Raw genomic sequence first — 14299 nt, 5'->3', positions numbered from 1 at the left:
GAGAAGGCAACTTCTTTAATAAGTGTTTTTAGGCCTTTTGTTTGGCGATGAGAGTTCCTTCCCATACTCAATGGTAATATTAGAAGATCAAAATTTTCTAGGTGTGGCCTTGCTTCATCGGATCGATTTTGGATGGTTTCTGATGGTTGTCATGAGGAGGTTTGTCCTCGCAATATCCATCCCAGCTGCTATGTCCTGGACAATGGTGATTCGTATTGTCAGCTCCACAACGACATGGGCCAGGCTGTTCAGTTCATCTTCCCTACAATACTTGTGTTGATACAATTTCAGATGTTGGTTGATTGTTTTAAAGGCTGCATCGTTGGAATTACGACACAAAATCAAAATTATGGGAGAATCCTCGTTGGTATTTATAGGTATATGGTTCGGTATGTGTTGTGGGTATACTTTATGGGTATATCAACGGCATGGCCTAGATCCAGCAAGCCCGGGTGGCCCACAGACGGTGATGTGGCATATCGGGCGGCCCAGTTGTAGATCAAGATGGATGATGTCCAGCCCAGGAGCAGGTAGCCGGATCTCAACCGACCTACGAAAGAGGCCGGATCCGTTAAGGCTCATGAAGTATCCGAATCCAGTACGACCTTGGAGGAAGGCGGATCCTTGACGTACGCGGCAAGATATTGTACCGTAGTTAGGTACCTTGTATTTCGGCTAGGACTCTCCATGTAAACCCTAGATCCGTGCACCTTTATAAGTCGGATCCTGGGAGCCCTAGAGGCACAACCACAACTCATTGTAACAACGCGAAAGTGCCCAGATAATTCCAGACAAGCAACAGTAGGCCATGTCATCGAGAAGGTGTTCCGAAGCTGGGTAAATCGTGTACCACCGCCCCGAGGACTCTCCGCCCTATGGCCCCTACTTCTTCTCCCCCTCGTGAGGATCCCTCTTCCGAGGTACCGTCGAATAGGCAACGACAGTATGTATATCTTTTTCTATGGATGACTTTAGAATAGTACAAGATTATGTCATGAAAGAAGAAATAGTTTAAAGGCCTTGATGATTTGCTCGTTTTGGACTTTATTTTGTAATTTCTAAAGACGCCACATGTTTACGGTGTACTATTCGCTCCCTTTTTCGATAAAGGGAGCTTTATTACTCAAAAAGTTTAAGCATTACATCCGGCCTCTGCATAACCAGGATGCACACAACCGTTCAGGATCCACAAACATATCGAAGTGAAAATTACATAAGAGCGAAATGTCGTACTATTCGCTCCTATAAATATCATGTATTGAATGTCAAAAAGAAGGTGTGGTCAAAGAGGGCAAGGAGAGACATGCGATCATAAAAACTCATCTAGGGTTATGTCCTCTTTGCCGGTGATACTGTCGGTACACTCTGCCTCTGGTGGCCTTGGAGTCTTGAAGGTGTGACGGTCCACGGCCCCTTGCTAGTGGTAGGGTCTCCTTCTTTGTTTACTTTGTTTTTCAGTGTCTTCTTCGAGATGGTGAGGCAAAGATAAATACTATCTTGAAATCAGAATAAGGTGCTTCTCGTCCTATCCTCGCACTAGACGTCTAGCGTTTGCGGAAGGCGCGTGAAGTTGTGTCCCGCGGATCTCGTGTGATCTAGTCGGTACAAGAATCCAAAATGTAATAAAAAAAATTACAAGAAGGTTTAATGTTAGGTTCTTCCAATTCCAATCTTAGCACGATGGCTTCTTTTTTTATCTACTATACAGTATCAACAGTCGTGCTAGGGGGTCTAAGGATTTATTTGTAATTTTTATAACCATTTTATCTATATCAGTGGAACTTTTCCAAAAAAAAAAAATGTTCAAAGAGAGCGCGCTTCTTCATTCATCCTTGTCGTCCTCCCTGGGCAGAGCTTCGCGGTAACTGTGCACATGCGAAATTGCGAACACCACCCACAATTCCCCCTCTCCTTCCCTGCCATGGTGCTCAAGTTCGCAACCACGTGGCCGTAGGGACGAACGGACGCCAGCGGGCTAGCTCCCGCACCGCCACCGATGGAGCTAACTTGCTAAAATTAGCGCGAGGGGGTCGAGCAGCGCCCGCCAGCTAGGGTAGGTGGCCATTGCCATCGTCCGGCGATTGAGCACAGAGAGAGGCAGCGAGGCGCGGGCCGGGGTGATCAGGGGGAGCCTGATGGGGTCGTGGCGCAAGGCCTACGGCGCCCTCAAGGACTCCACCAGGGTCGGCCTCGCCAAGGTCAACAGCGACTTCAAGGTGAATGCACGCATGCGCCGGAGATGGCGATGGTTCCCTGTTCTTGCGTGATTAGCTCCCAAATCGCAATTTTGGATGGATGAATTTGTGGCTAACTAGCTCGCGGATTATCATTTTTGGGAAATGGCAGGATTTGGATATTGCGATTGTGAAGGCGACCAACCACGTAGAATGCCCTCCCAAGGAACGGCACGTCAGAAGTCAGCAATCCGTTTCCTCCATCGCCTAGCTAAGGACGAAATAGCTCATCAGTTGCATAATCTGTAATCTTTGAATTTCGCCTCACGTTGCAGAAATATTCTACGCAACCTCGGTGAGCCGCCCTCGAGCCGATGTCGCGTACTGCATTTACACCTTGTCGAGGAGGCTGTCCAAGACAAAGAATTGGACAGTGGGTGCTCTTCCTCTTGGCCTCCTGTTGATTCCTTTATCTCCCATTCTCATGTCTAGAAGAATGCCATTTTCCAGCCTTCTTTTCAGTAACTGCATCGGTTCATGGCATCTCATGTTAGGTCGCTTTGAAGACATTGATAGTGATACACAGGCTTCTGCGAGAAGGCGACCCTACGTTCAAAGAGGAGTTCATGGCCTACTCATACAGAGGAAACATCTTGCACATGGCGAACTTCAAGGATGACTCGAGCCCATTAGGTTTGGTTCCTTGCATCCTGCTCAACAATTTGTTTTTCCAAGAACACGGAAAAAGATTTGTGTGTCATCAATCCTTTGGTAGCTTGGGATTGCTCCGCATGGGTTCGCACCTACGCGCTCTTCCTGGAGGAACGGCTCGAGTGCTTTAGGGTTCTGAAATACGACATCGAAACGGAGCGTCTCACGAAATCTTCCCAGTGTTCTACCAAGGTGGGAATTAGGTCTTTTCCGGCAATACCATGGCGAATTTTGTTTCCTTGCGTTGCGCCGACTGATTAAAATGTTGTCAAACTCACAAATGCAGGCACATAGTAGAACCCGGACACTGCCTTGCCTTGATCTTATGGAGCATTTGCCTGCATTGCAGCAGCTGCTTTTCAGGCTTATGGGCTGCCAGGTTTGGAACTCCCATGTTCTGCTACTTAGATCCTATAATTTTTATGGATTATTTACTAGTAGTTTAATTCATATTTTCACCATTGCAGCCTGAAGGTGCAGCGTGCTCAAATTACCTTATTCAGTATGCATTAGCCTTGGTAACCTGCAAACCTTTTTTTTTTACAGACGATTGTTTTCATTATCCAAGATCTATTTGGTGTTATATTATGGTGGTGTTTTGCGTGTGTTAGGCTTTGAAGGAGAGTTTCAAGATATACTGTGCAATCAATGATGGAATCATCAATCTTGTTGATATGGTAAAGTGGTCTTTTCATGACATTCTAATACCTGACTTAACATTGTAAATAGTGATAACCATGGATTTCTGGATCCCTTTGATATGATGCAGTTCTTTGACATGCCAAAGTATGATGCTATCAAGGCTCTTGCTATCTATAAAAGAGCCGGCATGCAGGTTTGTCAACATCTTTTTACCTTCTGTGTACCCTGGTACTGCTTTGAGCTCAAGCTTAGCAGCTTATTTAATCCACAGGCAGAAAATCTTGCCGATTTTTACGACTTCTGCAAAGATCTTGAGCTTGCCAGGACGTTCCAGTTTCCTACCCTCAGACAGGTCTGTTCCACAATAGCCTGCTGCACCTCTGGTCATCTTGATCATGCGACGGTGGAAGGGTAAACAAACTGACTGTTGCATCTCATGATCATGGTGTTTTAATGTGCTTTCCATCGTGCAATGCTCTACAGCCACCCCCATCATTTCTTGCAACAATGGAGGAGTACATCAGAGAAGCACCACGTCCCTCAATCAAGAGTGTTGTGAGTGCAGTCCTGTTTTACAGAGAAGTGCTAGTACCACAGCGGTTCTGTTGCCATATTCAGGCTGGTAAAATATTCATGTTGCTGATGCAGGAGAGTGGGGAGAGGAAGCTACTAACCTACAATGAAGAAGAAGCTCCAAAGGAACCCGAAAAGCCGGTAGAAGAGCAGAAAGAAGAGACCGTAGAGACTGAACAGGAACCCGAGCCTGAGCCGGAACAACAACAATTGCAACCACTGCAAACTACTGGAGATTTACTCGTAGTCTTCTCTATGAGCTTTTATCTGGCCCATTTCTGTTCATCTCCTCTGAATCTGTCCTTTCTTGCTTGTATGATCTATGCAGAACCTGGATGAAGAGGTGAATCCCTTGATCACGGACCTCGAAGAACACAATGCGCTTGCGCTTGCTATTGTGGCACCAGGTAGAGAAGATAGCCGCAAACCTCTGTTGTCAAGCTCTCTCAAATAGTACCACAATTCATTCTGCCATGATTGCCAAACCATTAATCACCTAATGTCCAATGAAATTTTTTTCCGATAAAGATGTCCAATGAAATTTTTTTCCGATAAAGATGTCCAATGAACTTACTTTGCACTGTTGCTCTGAAATGTTCTACCAAGACAGAAGTGTCATCAGATGTTTTGGTTACTTGCAGGTGATCAAAACAACGCGCCAACTCGTCTAGACTTGTTTTCTGGCAGCACATCTGGGTGGGAGCTGGCCCTCGTCACTGCTCCAAGCAGCCACACCAGCCAACCTATTGAGACCAAATTGGTCAGTATATTACCCTTACTGGTTAGCTAGTTTCCGATAGCTTAAAAGTCAGAACTCGTAAGACAGTGTCCATGGTTCGAAAACTGATCTGAATCACTTGCACATTTTGCATCGGATTAACAGGCTGGGGGCTTTGACAAGTTGCTACTTGACAGCCTCTACGAAGATGAGGCGAGGAGGCAGCAGATAGCCAGCATGACCTACCACGGCAGCTCTGGACAAGCCAACCCGTTCGAAACCAATGACCCTTTCGCCATGTCCAATAGCTTCACGCCACCATCCAACGTCCAGCTGGCAATGGTGACTCAGCAGCAGCACTACTTCCAGGCTCAGCAACATCAGCAACAATATTACCAGCCTCAACTGCAGGAGCAGTATTTCCAGGCTCAGCATCATCAGCACCAGTATTTCCAGGCTCAGCAGCATCAGCACCAGTATTGCCAGCAGCAGCCTATGTCTTCCGCGCACTCGTCCGGAGCTTACAATCCCTTTGGTGATCCTTTCAGTGACCTTGTAACATTGGCTTCTCCAAAACAAGGCAATTCAAGTTTGCTCTGAATTTCCTTGTCCTGTTTCTGATGTCAGTCAATATAGATGGGTACTCCCCTTCTCACTCGAGTAGAGCAACCTGTACAACATTAATTCCGTGGAATTAAGATTGATGTACATACACTGGTGACCTTTGCAATATCCACATTCGGAGCTAACATGACTACTAACACATCATTTTGTTATATTCCCTAGTGACTCAGATTTGTTTAGACTCGCCTGTATCTACATAATAAAACACGTCTAGATACATGCGTATCTAGACAAATGTGAGTCACTTATTTGCAGACGGAAGGAGTACTAAGTACTCTAGATATATTTTATGCAGGAACAAATAGTTTGGTGAATAATGAAACATTGCTATCATACAGGTAAGGAATTGCACAAATGTCACATTAACTCACCATAAGCCTAAATTACTGCATACGTTTATTTAAGGAACAACACTTCTGCGATAGAGTAGAAAGAAAGGTGCGGATCAGAAATGTAAACATGTTGGCAAAACTAAGCAAGATAAACTATAAGGTGGTTCTCATTACATAATCTTTGTACAAAAAGGAGTGGGTATAATAACTGCTCAACTTGACAAAACCCCTGTTCCTCAAGAGATGGGAGCTAGGGAACTAAAAAGGGAAAAGGAAGAGACACAAGAATGAGAGAAAAGGTGAAACGGATAGCTAATAGAAACATATAAATTGCACAATGGATTACAATGTGGGCACTATCACCTCAGCCCTACCTAGGGTCCCAGAATGACAGGGCATCGCTATTATTGCAGCAACGACATGTCTCTGGCCCTGTATCTGTGTTAAGAAGCTAAGTATCAATTTCACAATTTACATACAAAAAAAAGTCCTAGGGAAATCCTAGGCCAATGGCAAAGAATTGTGTATAATTCAAGCAGATGTGTCACTGGAAAATAGCTCCAGTAGATTGTTGAGAGTATCTGGGTAAAATTTTCTTGCAAAAAGGAAGCACGGTCTCTTTGTTCCGTCCAATATACATGGGGTCGATGTCACAGTTTTCTGCAATAGAGACACAGAAACATGTCAGATCCTTTCACATCAATGCTACACCACAGCTATATGCAACTTGAAATTATGCTGAACTACTGAAATGAAAAATCTTCTGAATGCCATCTGACGACATGGTCTCAATATCTAAACATTCCATCCATTAATAGTGATCACATGCAAGATATGTTCCCAAACACATAAATGCAAACATTCAAAACAAAAAAAATATCTTCAGCTGTTCAACACCAATTCCTACTAATAGAAACATCATATCTTATACTTACAGCATCATCGCTTGCAATGTGTACATTCTCATTGAAAGACTGCAGAACAATGAAGTAAACGAGTCAGTGTACAACAAATAGAGGACATGTTAACTGGCAACAATTTATTCTCATTTTCCAAGATAAAAGCATACCGTTAAGTTCTTTAGGAGTGCATAGGTAATATCCGCCGCTCTATAGGACCTAGGATGCCATTTACCCTCAGACCAGTCAACATGTGTCACTGACCAATTAGAGATTCCACCAGGATCTACTATCTGAACAATAATGTGGAAGTAAAAAAAAAAAAAAAAAAAAAGCAAACGACCAACACAAAAATAAAGCAAGGTATCGGTTAAAATGATTTGTTACTGACATTGAACAAGGTTGGCAAGTAATGCTCATCAGCAATACAGTTCCGTCCCACTGCTGGCTGCAAAATACAAAAGCAAAAAAAAAAACAAGGCTTATCTAGAATCAACTTCTAAAGAAAGGCATTCTAACAAGGTGAAATACAAGAGCACTTGTTCTAGAAAAAGCTAATATATAGCATGGAAAAAAAAAGGCAGTGCATGTGATCATCTGTGCCTGATTTTATACAGTTCACAAAACATGGAACAGAAGGCACTTCTATGAAGGTTTGTGAGCATTCGTTTTAACCAGTAACCCCATGATTTCCTGTGGTTTTTTAGCCGAACCAGTCGAAACTAAGTGGCACTGTGGCACAAGTCTTCTCCCAGTTTCAGGTCATTTCATTTATCCACCTTGAGGATTTAACCTAAACTAGACTCATAGCATTGCTACCAACTGTACTTTACGAAACCTACATATGTTCTCATAGAAAAAGAGCTATCAGTTATCACTATATGCATGTAACAAGCAATTGCATAACTGGCATCTAGTTTCTTTCAGAGAAGAACTACCAAAGGAGGGAAAGATACCTTGCAATATAGCTTGAACTTTCTGTAGTAAAGAGTGTCTGCCATAATCAGTATAGCATGCCTTCTTGTTACAGCAAACCACTACATGAAGCACAAAAGTTACTCAGCAAAGCATGAAGAAATGCAAGCAGTTGATTCCTACTACCAACAGTCACGTGGGGCCACCATATACCCATCACAGGAAGTAAAAGGACAGCCGGTGCCTCGATCTCCAAGTCACCTTGAAACTAAAGTTAGGATAGTATATGCATTTGGTTTATTTTAAAAGGTTAGCTACAGCTTGCCATGCTCTGCAGATTTGGCTTAAGCTTTTCTTTCTCAATCCTTTTATATGAAGAGAAGCTGGAGGAGGCAAATAGAAAGTTGAGCAATAATCTCGTCACGTACGCATGAGTATGGTCACCGCCCACCAGTGGAATAAGGGTAGATTTTGATCCACGGTCGATCGATTGATCATGTTTCCACTTACATAAAAAATTTGATGCATGTTTTCAGGAGCTATGTAATCTTGATCAAGTTATAGGTAAAACTAATTGGAGAAGGCAAAGATTGTACAACCTCACTCCCTCGACTAGAAACCCACTAGATTGGACTAGCTTCTCCTAAATTCCAAAAAACACCCTCAACTACAAAGCCATAAAGTTCACAACCTAAACACTCGGCTGGTCAAAACTCAAAACATCCTCCTCTCACTAAACAACATAGTTTTGGTTGATGTGACATCTGTTTACATGTTCCTATGACATGGTGGTGATGTCAAGATCGATACAAACATCCACATTATCATTCTTCTCCTTAGGATTCCACTCAATATAGAGTTGCCTGCTGGGATACAAGATAAGCCAGAACCACTGATGCAGTTGATAACATGGCAAAGTCCACTCATGAAGAACCAGCCTAGGGGAAAGACTCAAAGTTGGACAGTTTCAGTAGTTGGAGAGTGAAGAGTTGAGGGTGTGATACGGAATTGCTCATTTATGATACCAGGTAATTATTTAGATGAAACACATTATGAGTATACGAGTGCGCATAAATCAATGAACTTCATTTCACCAAAAGGAAAAGAAAGAATGTACTTTGGAACAGTAAATATTCTAAAGTAAGGTAGTCGATTAGTAGTACAACGAAACATGTACCTGGTGACCCTTCCTGAAGTCCCTTCGTTCTATTTCAGGGAACATTTCTATAAAATACCTTCCAGTTCCATGAACACCAGGATCCAGGTAGCTGACAACATGGAGTATGGATAAACAATCAACACAACACTAAAGAGCTGAAGACTAGGACAGGTTTTACTCTGTCAAATTAAACGGGCAGCGAACATATCCCCATACTAAATTCTTTTAAATAGGAAGTCATAGCTTGTATTCTAGACTGTCTTTTTTATGTCATGTGTGTTTTGTGCTCCTTTGATATAAGAAATACAAGTGAAAACTGATGGTGAGATAAAATGTGCACGCTGGAGTTATTCCCAATTTCCATATCTCCAACTGTTTCTACCTAGAGAATAAGAAGCAAAATTAAACTGTAGAAGTATAGGTATTATCATCAACACAGAGCTCTTACGGTCTGACCTATCAACGAAGCTAACATTTGCTCTCATCAGATAATTGTAGATGTGATCAAATGTATGTAGTGGAATGCAGCTGTCATACAAAGAAAAGGGATATTAACGTACTGAAAGAAAATTGTCAAAGGAAAACTTTTGCAAGAAGAATCATTCAAAACCTGTCAGAAAGCAAGACAAAGAACTGATTATCAATATCTTGCAATGCATTTGCCAACAGCCTCTTCTCTGCATCAACCATTGAAACCCTCCCCCATACTACCTGCATCCAAGGATATAACAATGTTTAGTTTTGTAACGAAAAACATCTAGATTAAACTAATACTCCCTCCGTTCCTTGATATAAGCCATATGGTTTTAAAGAACAAACATGGAGGGGAAATTACACAGGTTTGGGCGGGATTATCCGTGGACTATTGACGTGCGAAAATAGAGGACTTTGCATAAGAAACGGAAACATAAACTAATCCCTAAAAAAATTGTCCAGGGAATTGGGTAAACTGCAATACACTCTATATTATGGAATTTTCCACAAAAAAATATACGGCTTATATCTCGGAATGGAGAGACTAATGCGACATGTTGCTCCACAAAAATGACAGGAAACACTCATTGCTGTGAAATTCTAGAAGGCAGGACATAGTTCTTTGCTGAAAAGTAGTACTATGGTCTTCTCCCATATAAAACACAGCAAGTTACCCCAGACAAAAAAATGTTTCAGATGCATGACTACAAAAGACAGCACGTTACAGCCAGACAAAAAGCTTATGTCACATGCATGACTGATCCAGTAGCTTTCAGATCTCCCTATGTCAACTGTAATAACTAATAAATTCTAAAAATAGCTCATTTACTCAGTTTACCTCTGGACATTAATATTTTCTATCTCAGTGCATTCTAACATCCAATCTTCATGATAGTACAATACCATATGTTATATTTTGATACACTAGCTAAATACTCATGCTTCGCTACGAAAAATATCTACATAACTGATAATGTTAAACCACTGTCAATGAGTCAGCCTGCCTTACACCTCAGTTGTGTTGTCGTGCTCATTCGAGTTTAGCCAAAATAGGCATCATAGCTCGACCTACAGCCTCACACCTACACAGCCATGCCTAGTCGTTTGTTGGAGGTTTTAGGAAGTGGTTAAATTCATTTGTTAGAGGGAGCTTAGCAATATTTTGGTGAGTTAGTTCTTTTTGGTTAGAGATTTTTTGCCAAGGTGACAAACTCTCAACAGTAGAAACATCATAAATATTTTATTATATAGAGCCATATCATGGTTTGTGGTCAGATTATGAGGCCTGTGTATCTCGTAAGATGAACAACATATAGTTATCTCCACTCAAATATTTGAATGAGCAATCCGGTTATCCTTCATCTCTTTGAAAGGAAATGCAGCAGGGGAGGCCCCTACATCAGTTTTGTTTTGAAATGATAAGAACCCAGATTCATGTTCGTGTCATCGTGAGGACTTGACCTTGGTGGCTGCGTCGTACAACCAGTCCCCTAACCAAGTGAGATAGGCTCACTTCTTCTGGTTATCTTCCATTAGTGTGGTTTAGGTTTACATGATCATTCGCCATTTTTAAACAGACAATTTATTAACATCTCGTACAATCTAATCTAGAGATTTTCATCAGTGTGGCTTTGTCACCGTATCCACGCTCAATCCAACGGCACCCTAAGGCCCTTGTGCATATTTCTGACCACACTGTGATCTATATTTATTACTGTTTTGGCAGTTTTGCATATGCAGTGAAGAATGCAGTGAAAACACAAGCAACACATGATTTTCTTCTTCCCCAACAACCCCATAAACTCTTAAAGTTTGATCATCTATTCTTCCTTATTTGGATTCAGTCGCCTGATTAAATGCTGAGGTTAAGATAAACGAAGAAAAGAAGCATACAAAGCAGGAGTGGGAATTAGTACCTTTTCACTACGAATTTCACGGTTCAAAAACAGAGAGCTATTATGCACAGGTTTTTCACGCGATGCATGGATATAAATCGAATATCGTCCCTCCTGGTCCTGTGTACACAAGTTCAAGAAAAATCATTTCTCATTCTACATTAAGATGTCGCTACATGCAGATATAATAAAAAACTCTGTAGTCGTTTAAAAAGACAGATGATGAGTGAACCTGTAAGAACTTCTCCCACAATCTCTCAAAGGGCAATGAATCAGGTGTTAAGAACATAAAAGCGATCTTTGGATTCTTTGACACGGGCATAGGCATTGATAGCAGATCCCTGATAACCACAGCTGAAGCAATCTCTTCATCGGTCGGCTCCCGCAGAGTCACAGCAGGGAGCCAATCCTTAAATGGGGTGCAAACACTTGAAGCAAAGAAGTAACAGGCGGAGTAGCGCCGTGGAGGATACACGTAGGCCCCAATCAAGGAAACAATAACAATTGACAGTAGCACAATTATCCACATGGGCTTCTTGGCAGCGCCTCGGTGGCGTGGAGGTGGCATGGCTGTCATGTCCTTGCTGCCCCGCCGCCACACTCGCGATGCTTTCATCTCCTTGCCATTGCTAAATCAAGAGCAGAACATTCGTAGCATATACCCTCTGCATACACTTCAGAACGCCAAAACTGCATGCCACGTTATCAGACAGAGTGAATAGCACTATGCCCCCAATGCCGCCACCTTTCTGCAATAGCACAAGGTTCCACAGGATTAATCCATGGACTACATTCCTATACCAGAAACAAACAACAACGACTAGTGACGCCATATGGCATGTACGAAGGGAATTCAGCAAGACGCACGCAACAGCGGAATCGTCCTGAACTTTTTATAGGTTATTCTATGAGATCTGCTACTTATATTTTTGAAGAAACATCTGCTACAAAAATGTCCCTAACTGCTTCGGGTTTTTTTTTTTTTTGAGGAACACTTGCTTTGCTTGTGACTAGTAATGCAGTTTGGCGAGTAGTTCGAGGTTTCAAACAAACATTGCAAATCAGTGACATTGTCTAGACGATTGAAACAACAACAGCATGAGATGGCGATCCCCCTGTTCAAAACGGAACATGTGGAATAGTCAAAAATGGCTGCTCCCTAAAGTCAACTCGTAGCCCAATACCCAAATCCCATGATCCCATCTTAAATCTACACCATATTACCAATCTAAACCCGATCGTCATCTGAAAAAAAAAACGCAGTATCCCGCGCCAAATCATGCACAACACGAACGCCCAAATCACCTGACAAAACCCACGCGGAAACAGGGCTCCACAACCCGAAACAACACGAGAAAGCGTCGGAACGCGCGCGGCAGGCCGTGCTCATTCCCGGGCCAGCCCGCCGAAATGCTAGGGAACCGAGCAGAGCAGGAGCGCGGGACCGAGCTCGAAAGGGCGGGAGGAGAACTTACCCGCGAGGCGGAGCGCGAGGAGGGAGCGCCGTGCCCAGGAGGAAACAGGGGCGCGTCTCTTCGCGGGGCGGGCGGCGCGGGATCTGGGCCCTGGCTCCGGCGAAATCGGAGCTAGGGCTCGCGCGGGGCGGTGGCGGAGGTGGTGGTGGGCGACGTGGTGGTGGAAGTGGGAAGGGGACGACGGGACTTGAAACAAAATGGGGATTCATTAATTGCCAAGTGGCGTTAATCATTTGTTAAGACCCGTCCGGTTTTTATTGCTTTCTGTGTTCCGCATGCAGGCTCGGAAATGGGAAACGAAACAATGTTTTTAATAAAAGGCCAAATGCTTCAATGTTAAATTAAAAACGCTTTCAACATTGAAAAGATATAAAGTGCTAACCTAGACGGAAATTCAATTCGGCTCCACTAGGCACCAACGGTGTCAGGCCGGAGCTCACCCAAAGAGCAAAGCCAACGAACACGCACACCATTGACATACCTCCCCGTCGCAGGCAACGCCACAAGAGACCGAACACCAGTAGAAACCGACCAACACTGACTACAAACAAACAAGCAGCACCAAGATAGCTCAACGAAGGAGCATAGCACGAAGCAAACTTTGTCAAAGATGGCCAAATGAAGAGACAATGCCATCTAAAGAAGCACCACACATCCGCCACACAACAATAAGAGAGCCGCACGGCATGAGCTCCAAAGACGATGTCTTTAATAAAAGCACGACGCAAGATGCCGCCACCGCCCGATCCGAGGATCTTAGGTTTTCACCTGAAGCATCGAGGAGGACCAAGAGAATCACATCGACACCTTCAATAAGGGAATGATGTGCACATACGCCATCGTCGCGGCACATGGATTGGGCGAGGGTTTGCCCTCGACATGACCTCTCCACCTCCAACACAGGGAACAAGCCGCCGCCGACACGACTCCGCGCTGCTCGCTAAACGCCACGCCTCCCTCACGACCGTGGCACCGGCTAGCACCGGAGCCATTGGCTCGCCCCCAACCAACATGGCCCCCACCTTTCAGGGTGATAACTGCAAGAACACAGATTAATTGTAGCTAGTTTCAAAATAAGAGTATCGAACCGCGAGGAGCTACTAGTTAGGGTCTTAATGCCCCTTGCTACTACCTATTAAATATTACTTGTAAATTGTTTTCTAATCTCGAATTGTTTTTAGGGGATGGTTGTAATTGGTTGTAATAAAATAAATAAAGCAAAAAAAACCGTTATAAGAAATGGGTTTAAACTAAATAAGACAAAGTGTTCTCAGAGATTATTGGATCCACCTCTAGCATTAGGGTTCATGTTAATCAAGATGAAAATACTTTTAATCATATTGTGTGTGAGAGAGCTCCGTAATAAGATGTGCCCAGAAAACCATTGGTCATCGCATCTCTAAATAACTACATCAGCTAGTCTTCTTCAAGCCACATATTGAATATTGCTATTAAGGGTTTTACCCCGTGGTTATCGATATGAGCTTAGTGAGTCCTTCTTTATTCCCCCCTCCATGTGTTAAAGTGCCGATACGGTAATGTCACTTCTCGCCGTTCACTTTACTACACTTAAAAGGGTAGTTCCCTCTCGAGACCATAAGGTAAATATTACATGGTGCACAACACATAATATCAAGAGAGAGAACTAACACACATTAATACTTACAACCATAAATCATCTTATATTCATCTCATATTCATGCTAGGG

General features: G+C 43.2%; 2 protein-coding genes across 2 annotated transcripts; one reads left to right on the top strand and one right to left on the bottom strand.

Moving 5' to 3' along the window:
- Positions 1–1991: 1991 nt before the first annotated feature.
- LOC127308022 (putative clathrin assembly protein At5g57200) lies at positions 1992–5594 on the top strand. The gene is made up of 15 exons (XM_051338787.2): positions 1992–2216; positions 2347–2416; positions 2510–2607; positions 2729–2867; positions 2950–3077; positions 3172–3264; positions 3353–3403; positions 3497–3562; positions 3655–3720; positions 3799–3879; positions 4011–4082; positions 4176–4343; positions 4429–4507; positions 4742–4860; positions 4984–5594. The coding sequence occupies exons 1-15, from the start codon at positions 2136–2138 to the stop codon at positions 5416–5418; spliced, it is 1746 nt and encodes a 581-aa protein (XP_051194747.1). The 5' UTR covers positions 1992–2135; the 3' UTR covers positions 5419–5594.
- Positions 5595–5923: 329 nt separating this feature from the next.
- LOC127308023 (glycosyltransferase BC10) lies at positions 5924–12785 on the bottom strand. Its single transcript, XM_051338788.2, has 11 exons — positions 12592–12785; positions 11349–11865; positions 11138–11236; positions 9358–9458; positions 9204–9275; positions 8766–8856; positions 7630–7710; positions 7065–7121; positions 6844–6966; positions 6710–6748; positions 5924–6434 (listed from the first exon to the last, which is right to left on the bottom strand). Exons 2-11 carry the CDS (start codon positions 11730–11732, stop codon positions 6306–6308), a joined length of 1176 nt encoding a protein of 391 aa, XP_051194748.1. The 5' UTR covers positions 11733–11865; positions 12592–12785; the 3' UTR covers positions 5924–6305.
- Positions 12786–14299: the final 1514 nt, after the last annotated feature.

The sequence above is a fragment of the Lolium perenne genome, chromosome 6 (genome assembly GCF_019359855.2).
Source record: "Lolium perenne isolate Kyuss_39 chromosome 6, Kyuss_2.0, whole genome shotgun sequence".
Taxonomy (NCBI): Eukaryota; Viridiplantae; Streptophyta; class Magnoliopsida; order Poales; family Poaceae; genus Lolium; species Lolium perenne.
This window is presented reverse-complemented; position numbering and strand designations above follow the sequence as displayed.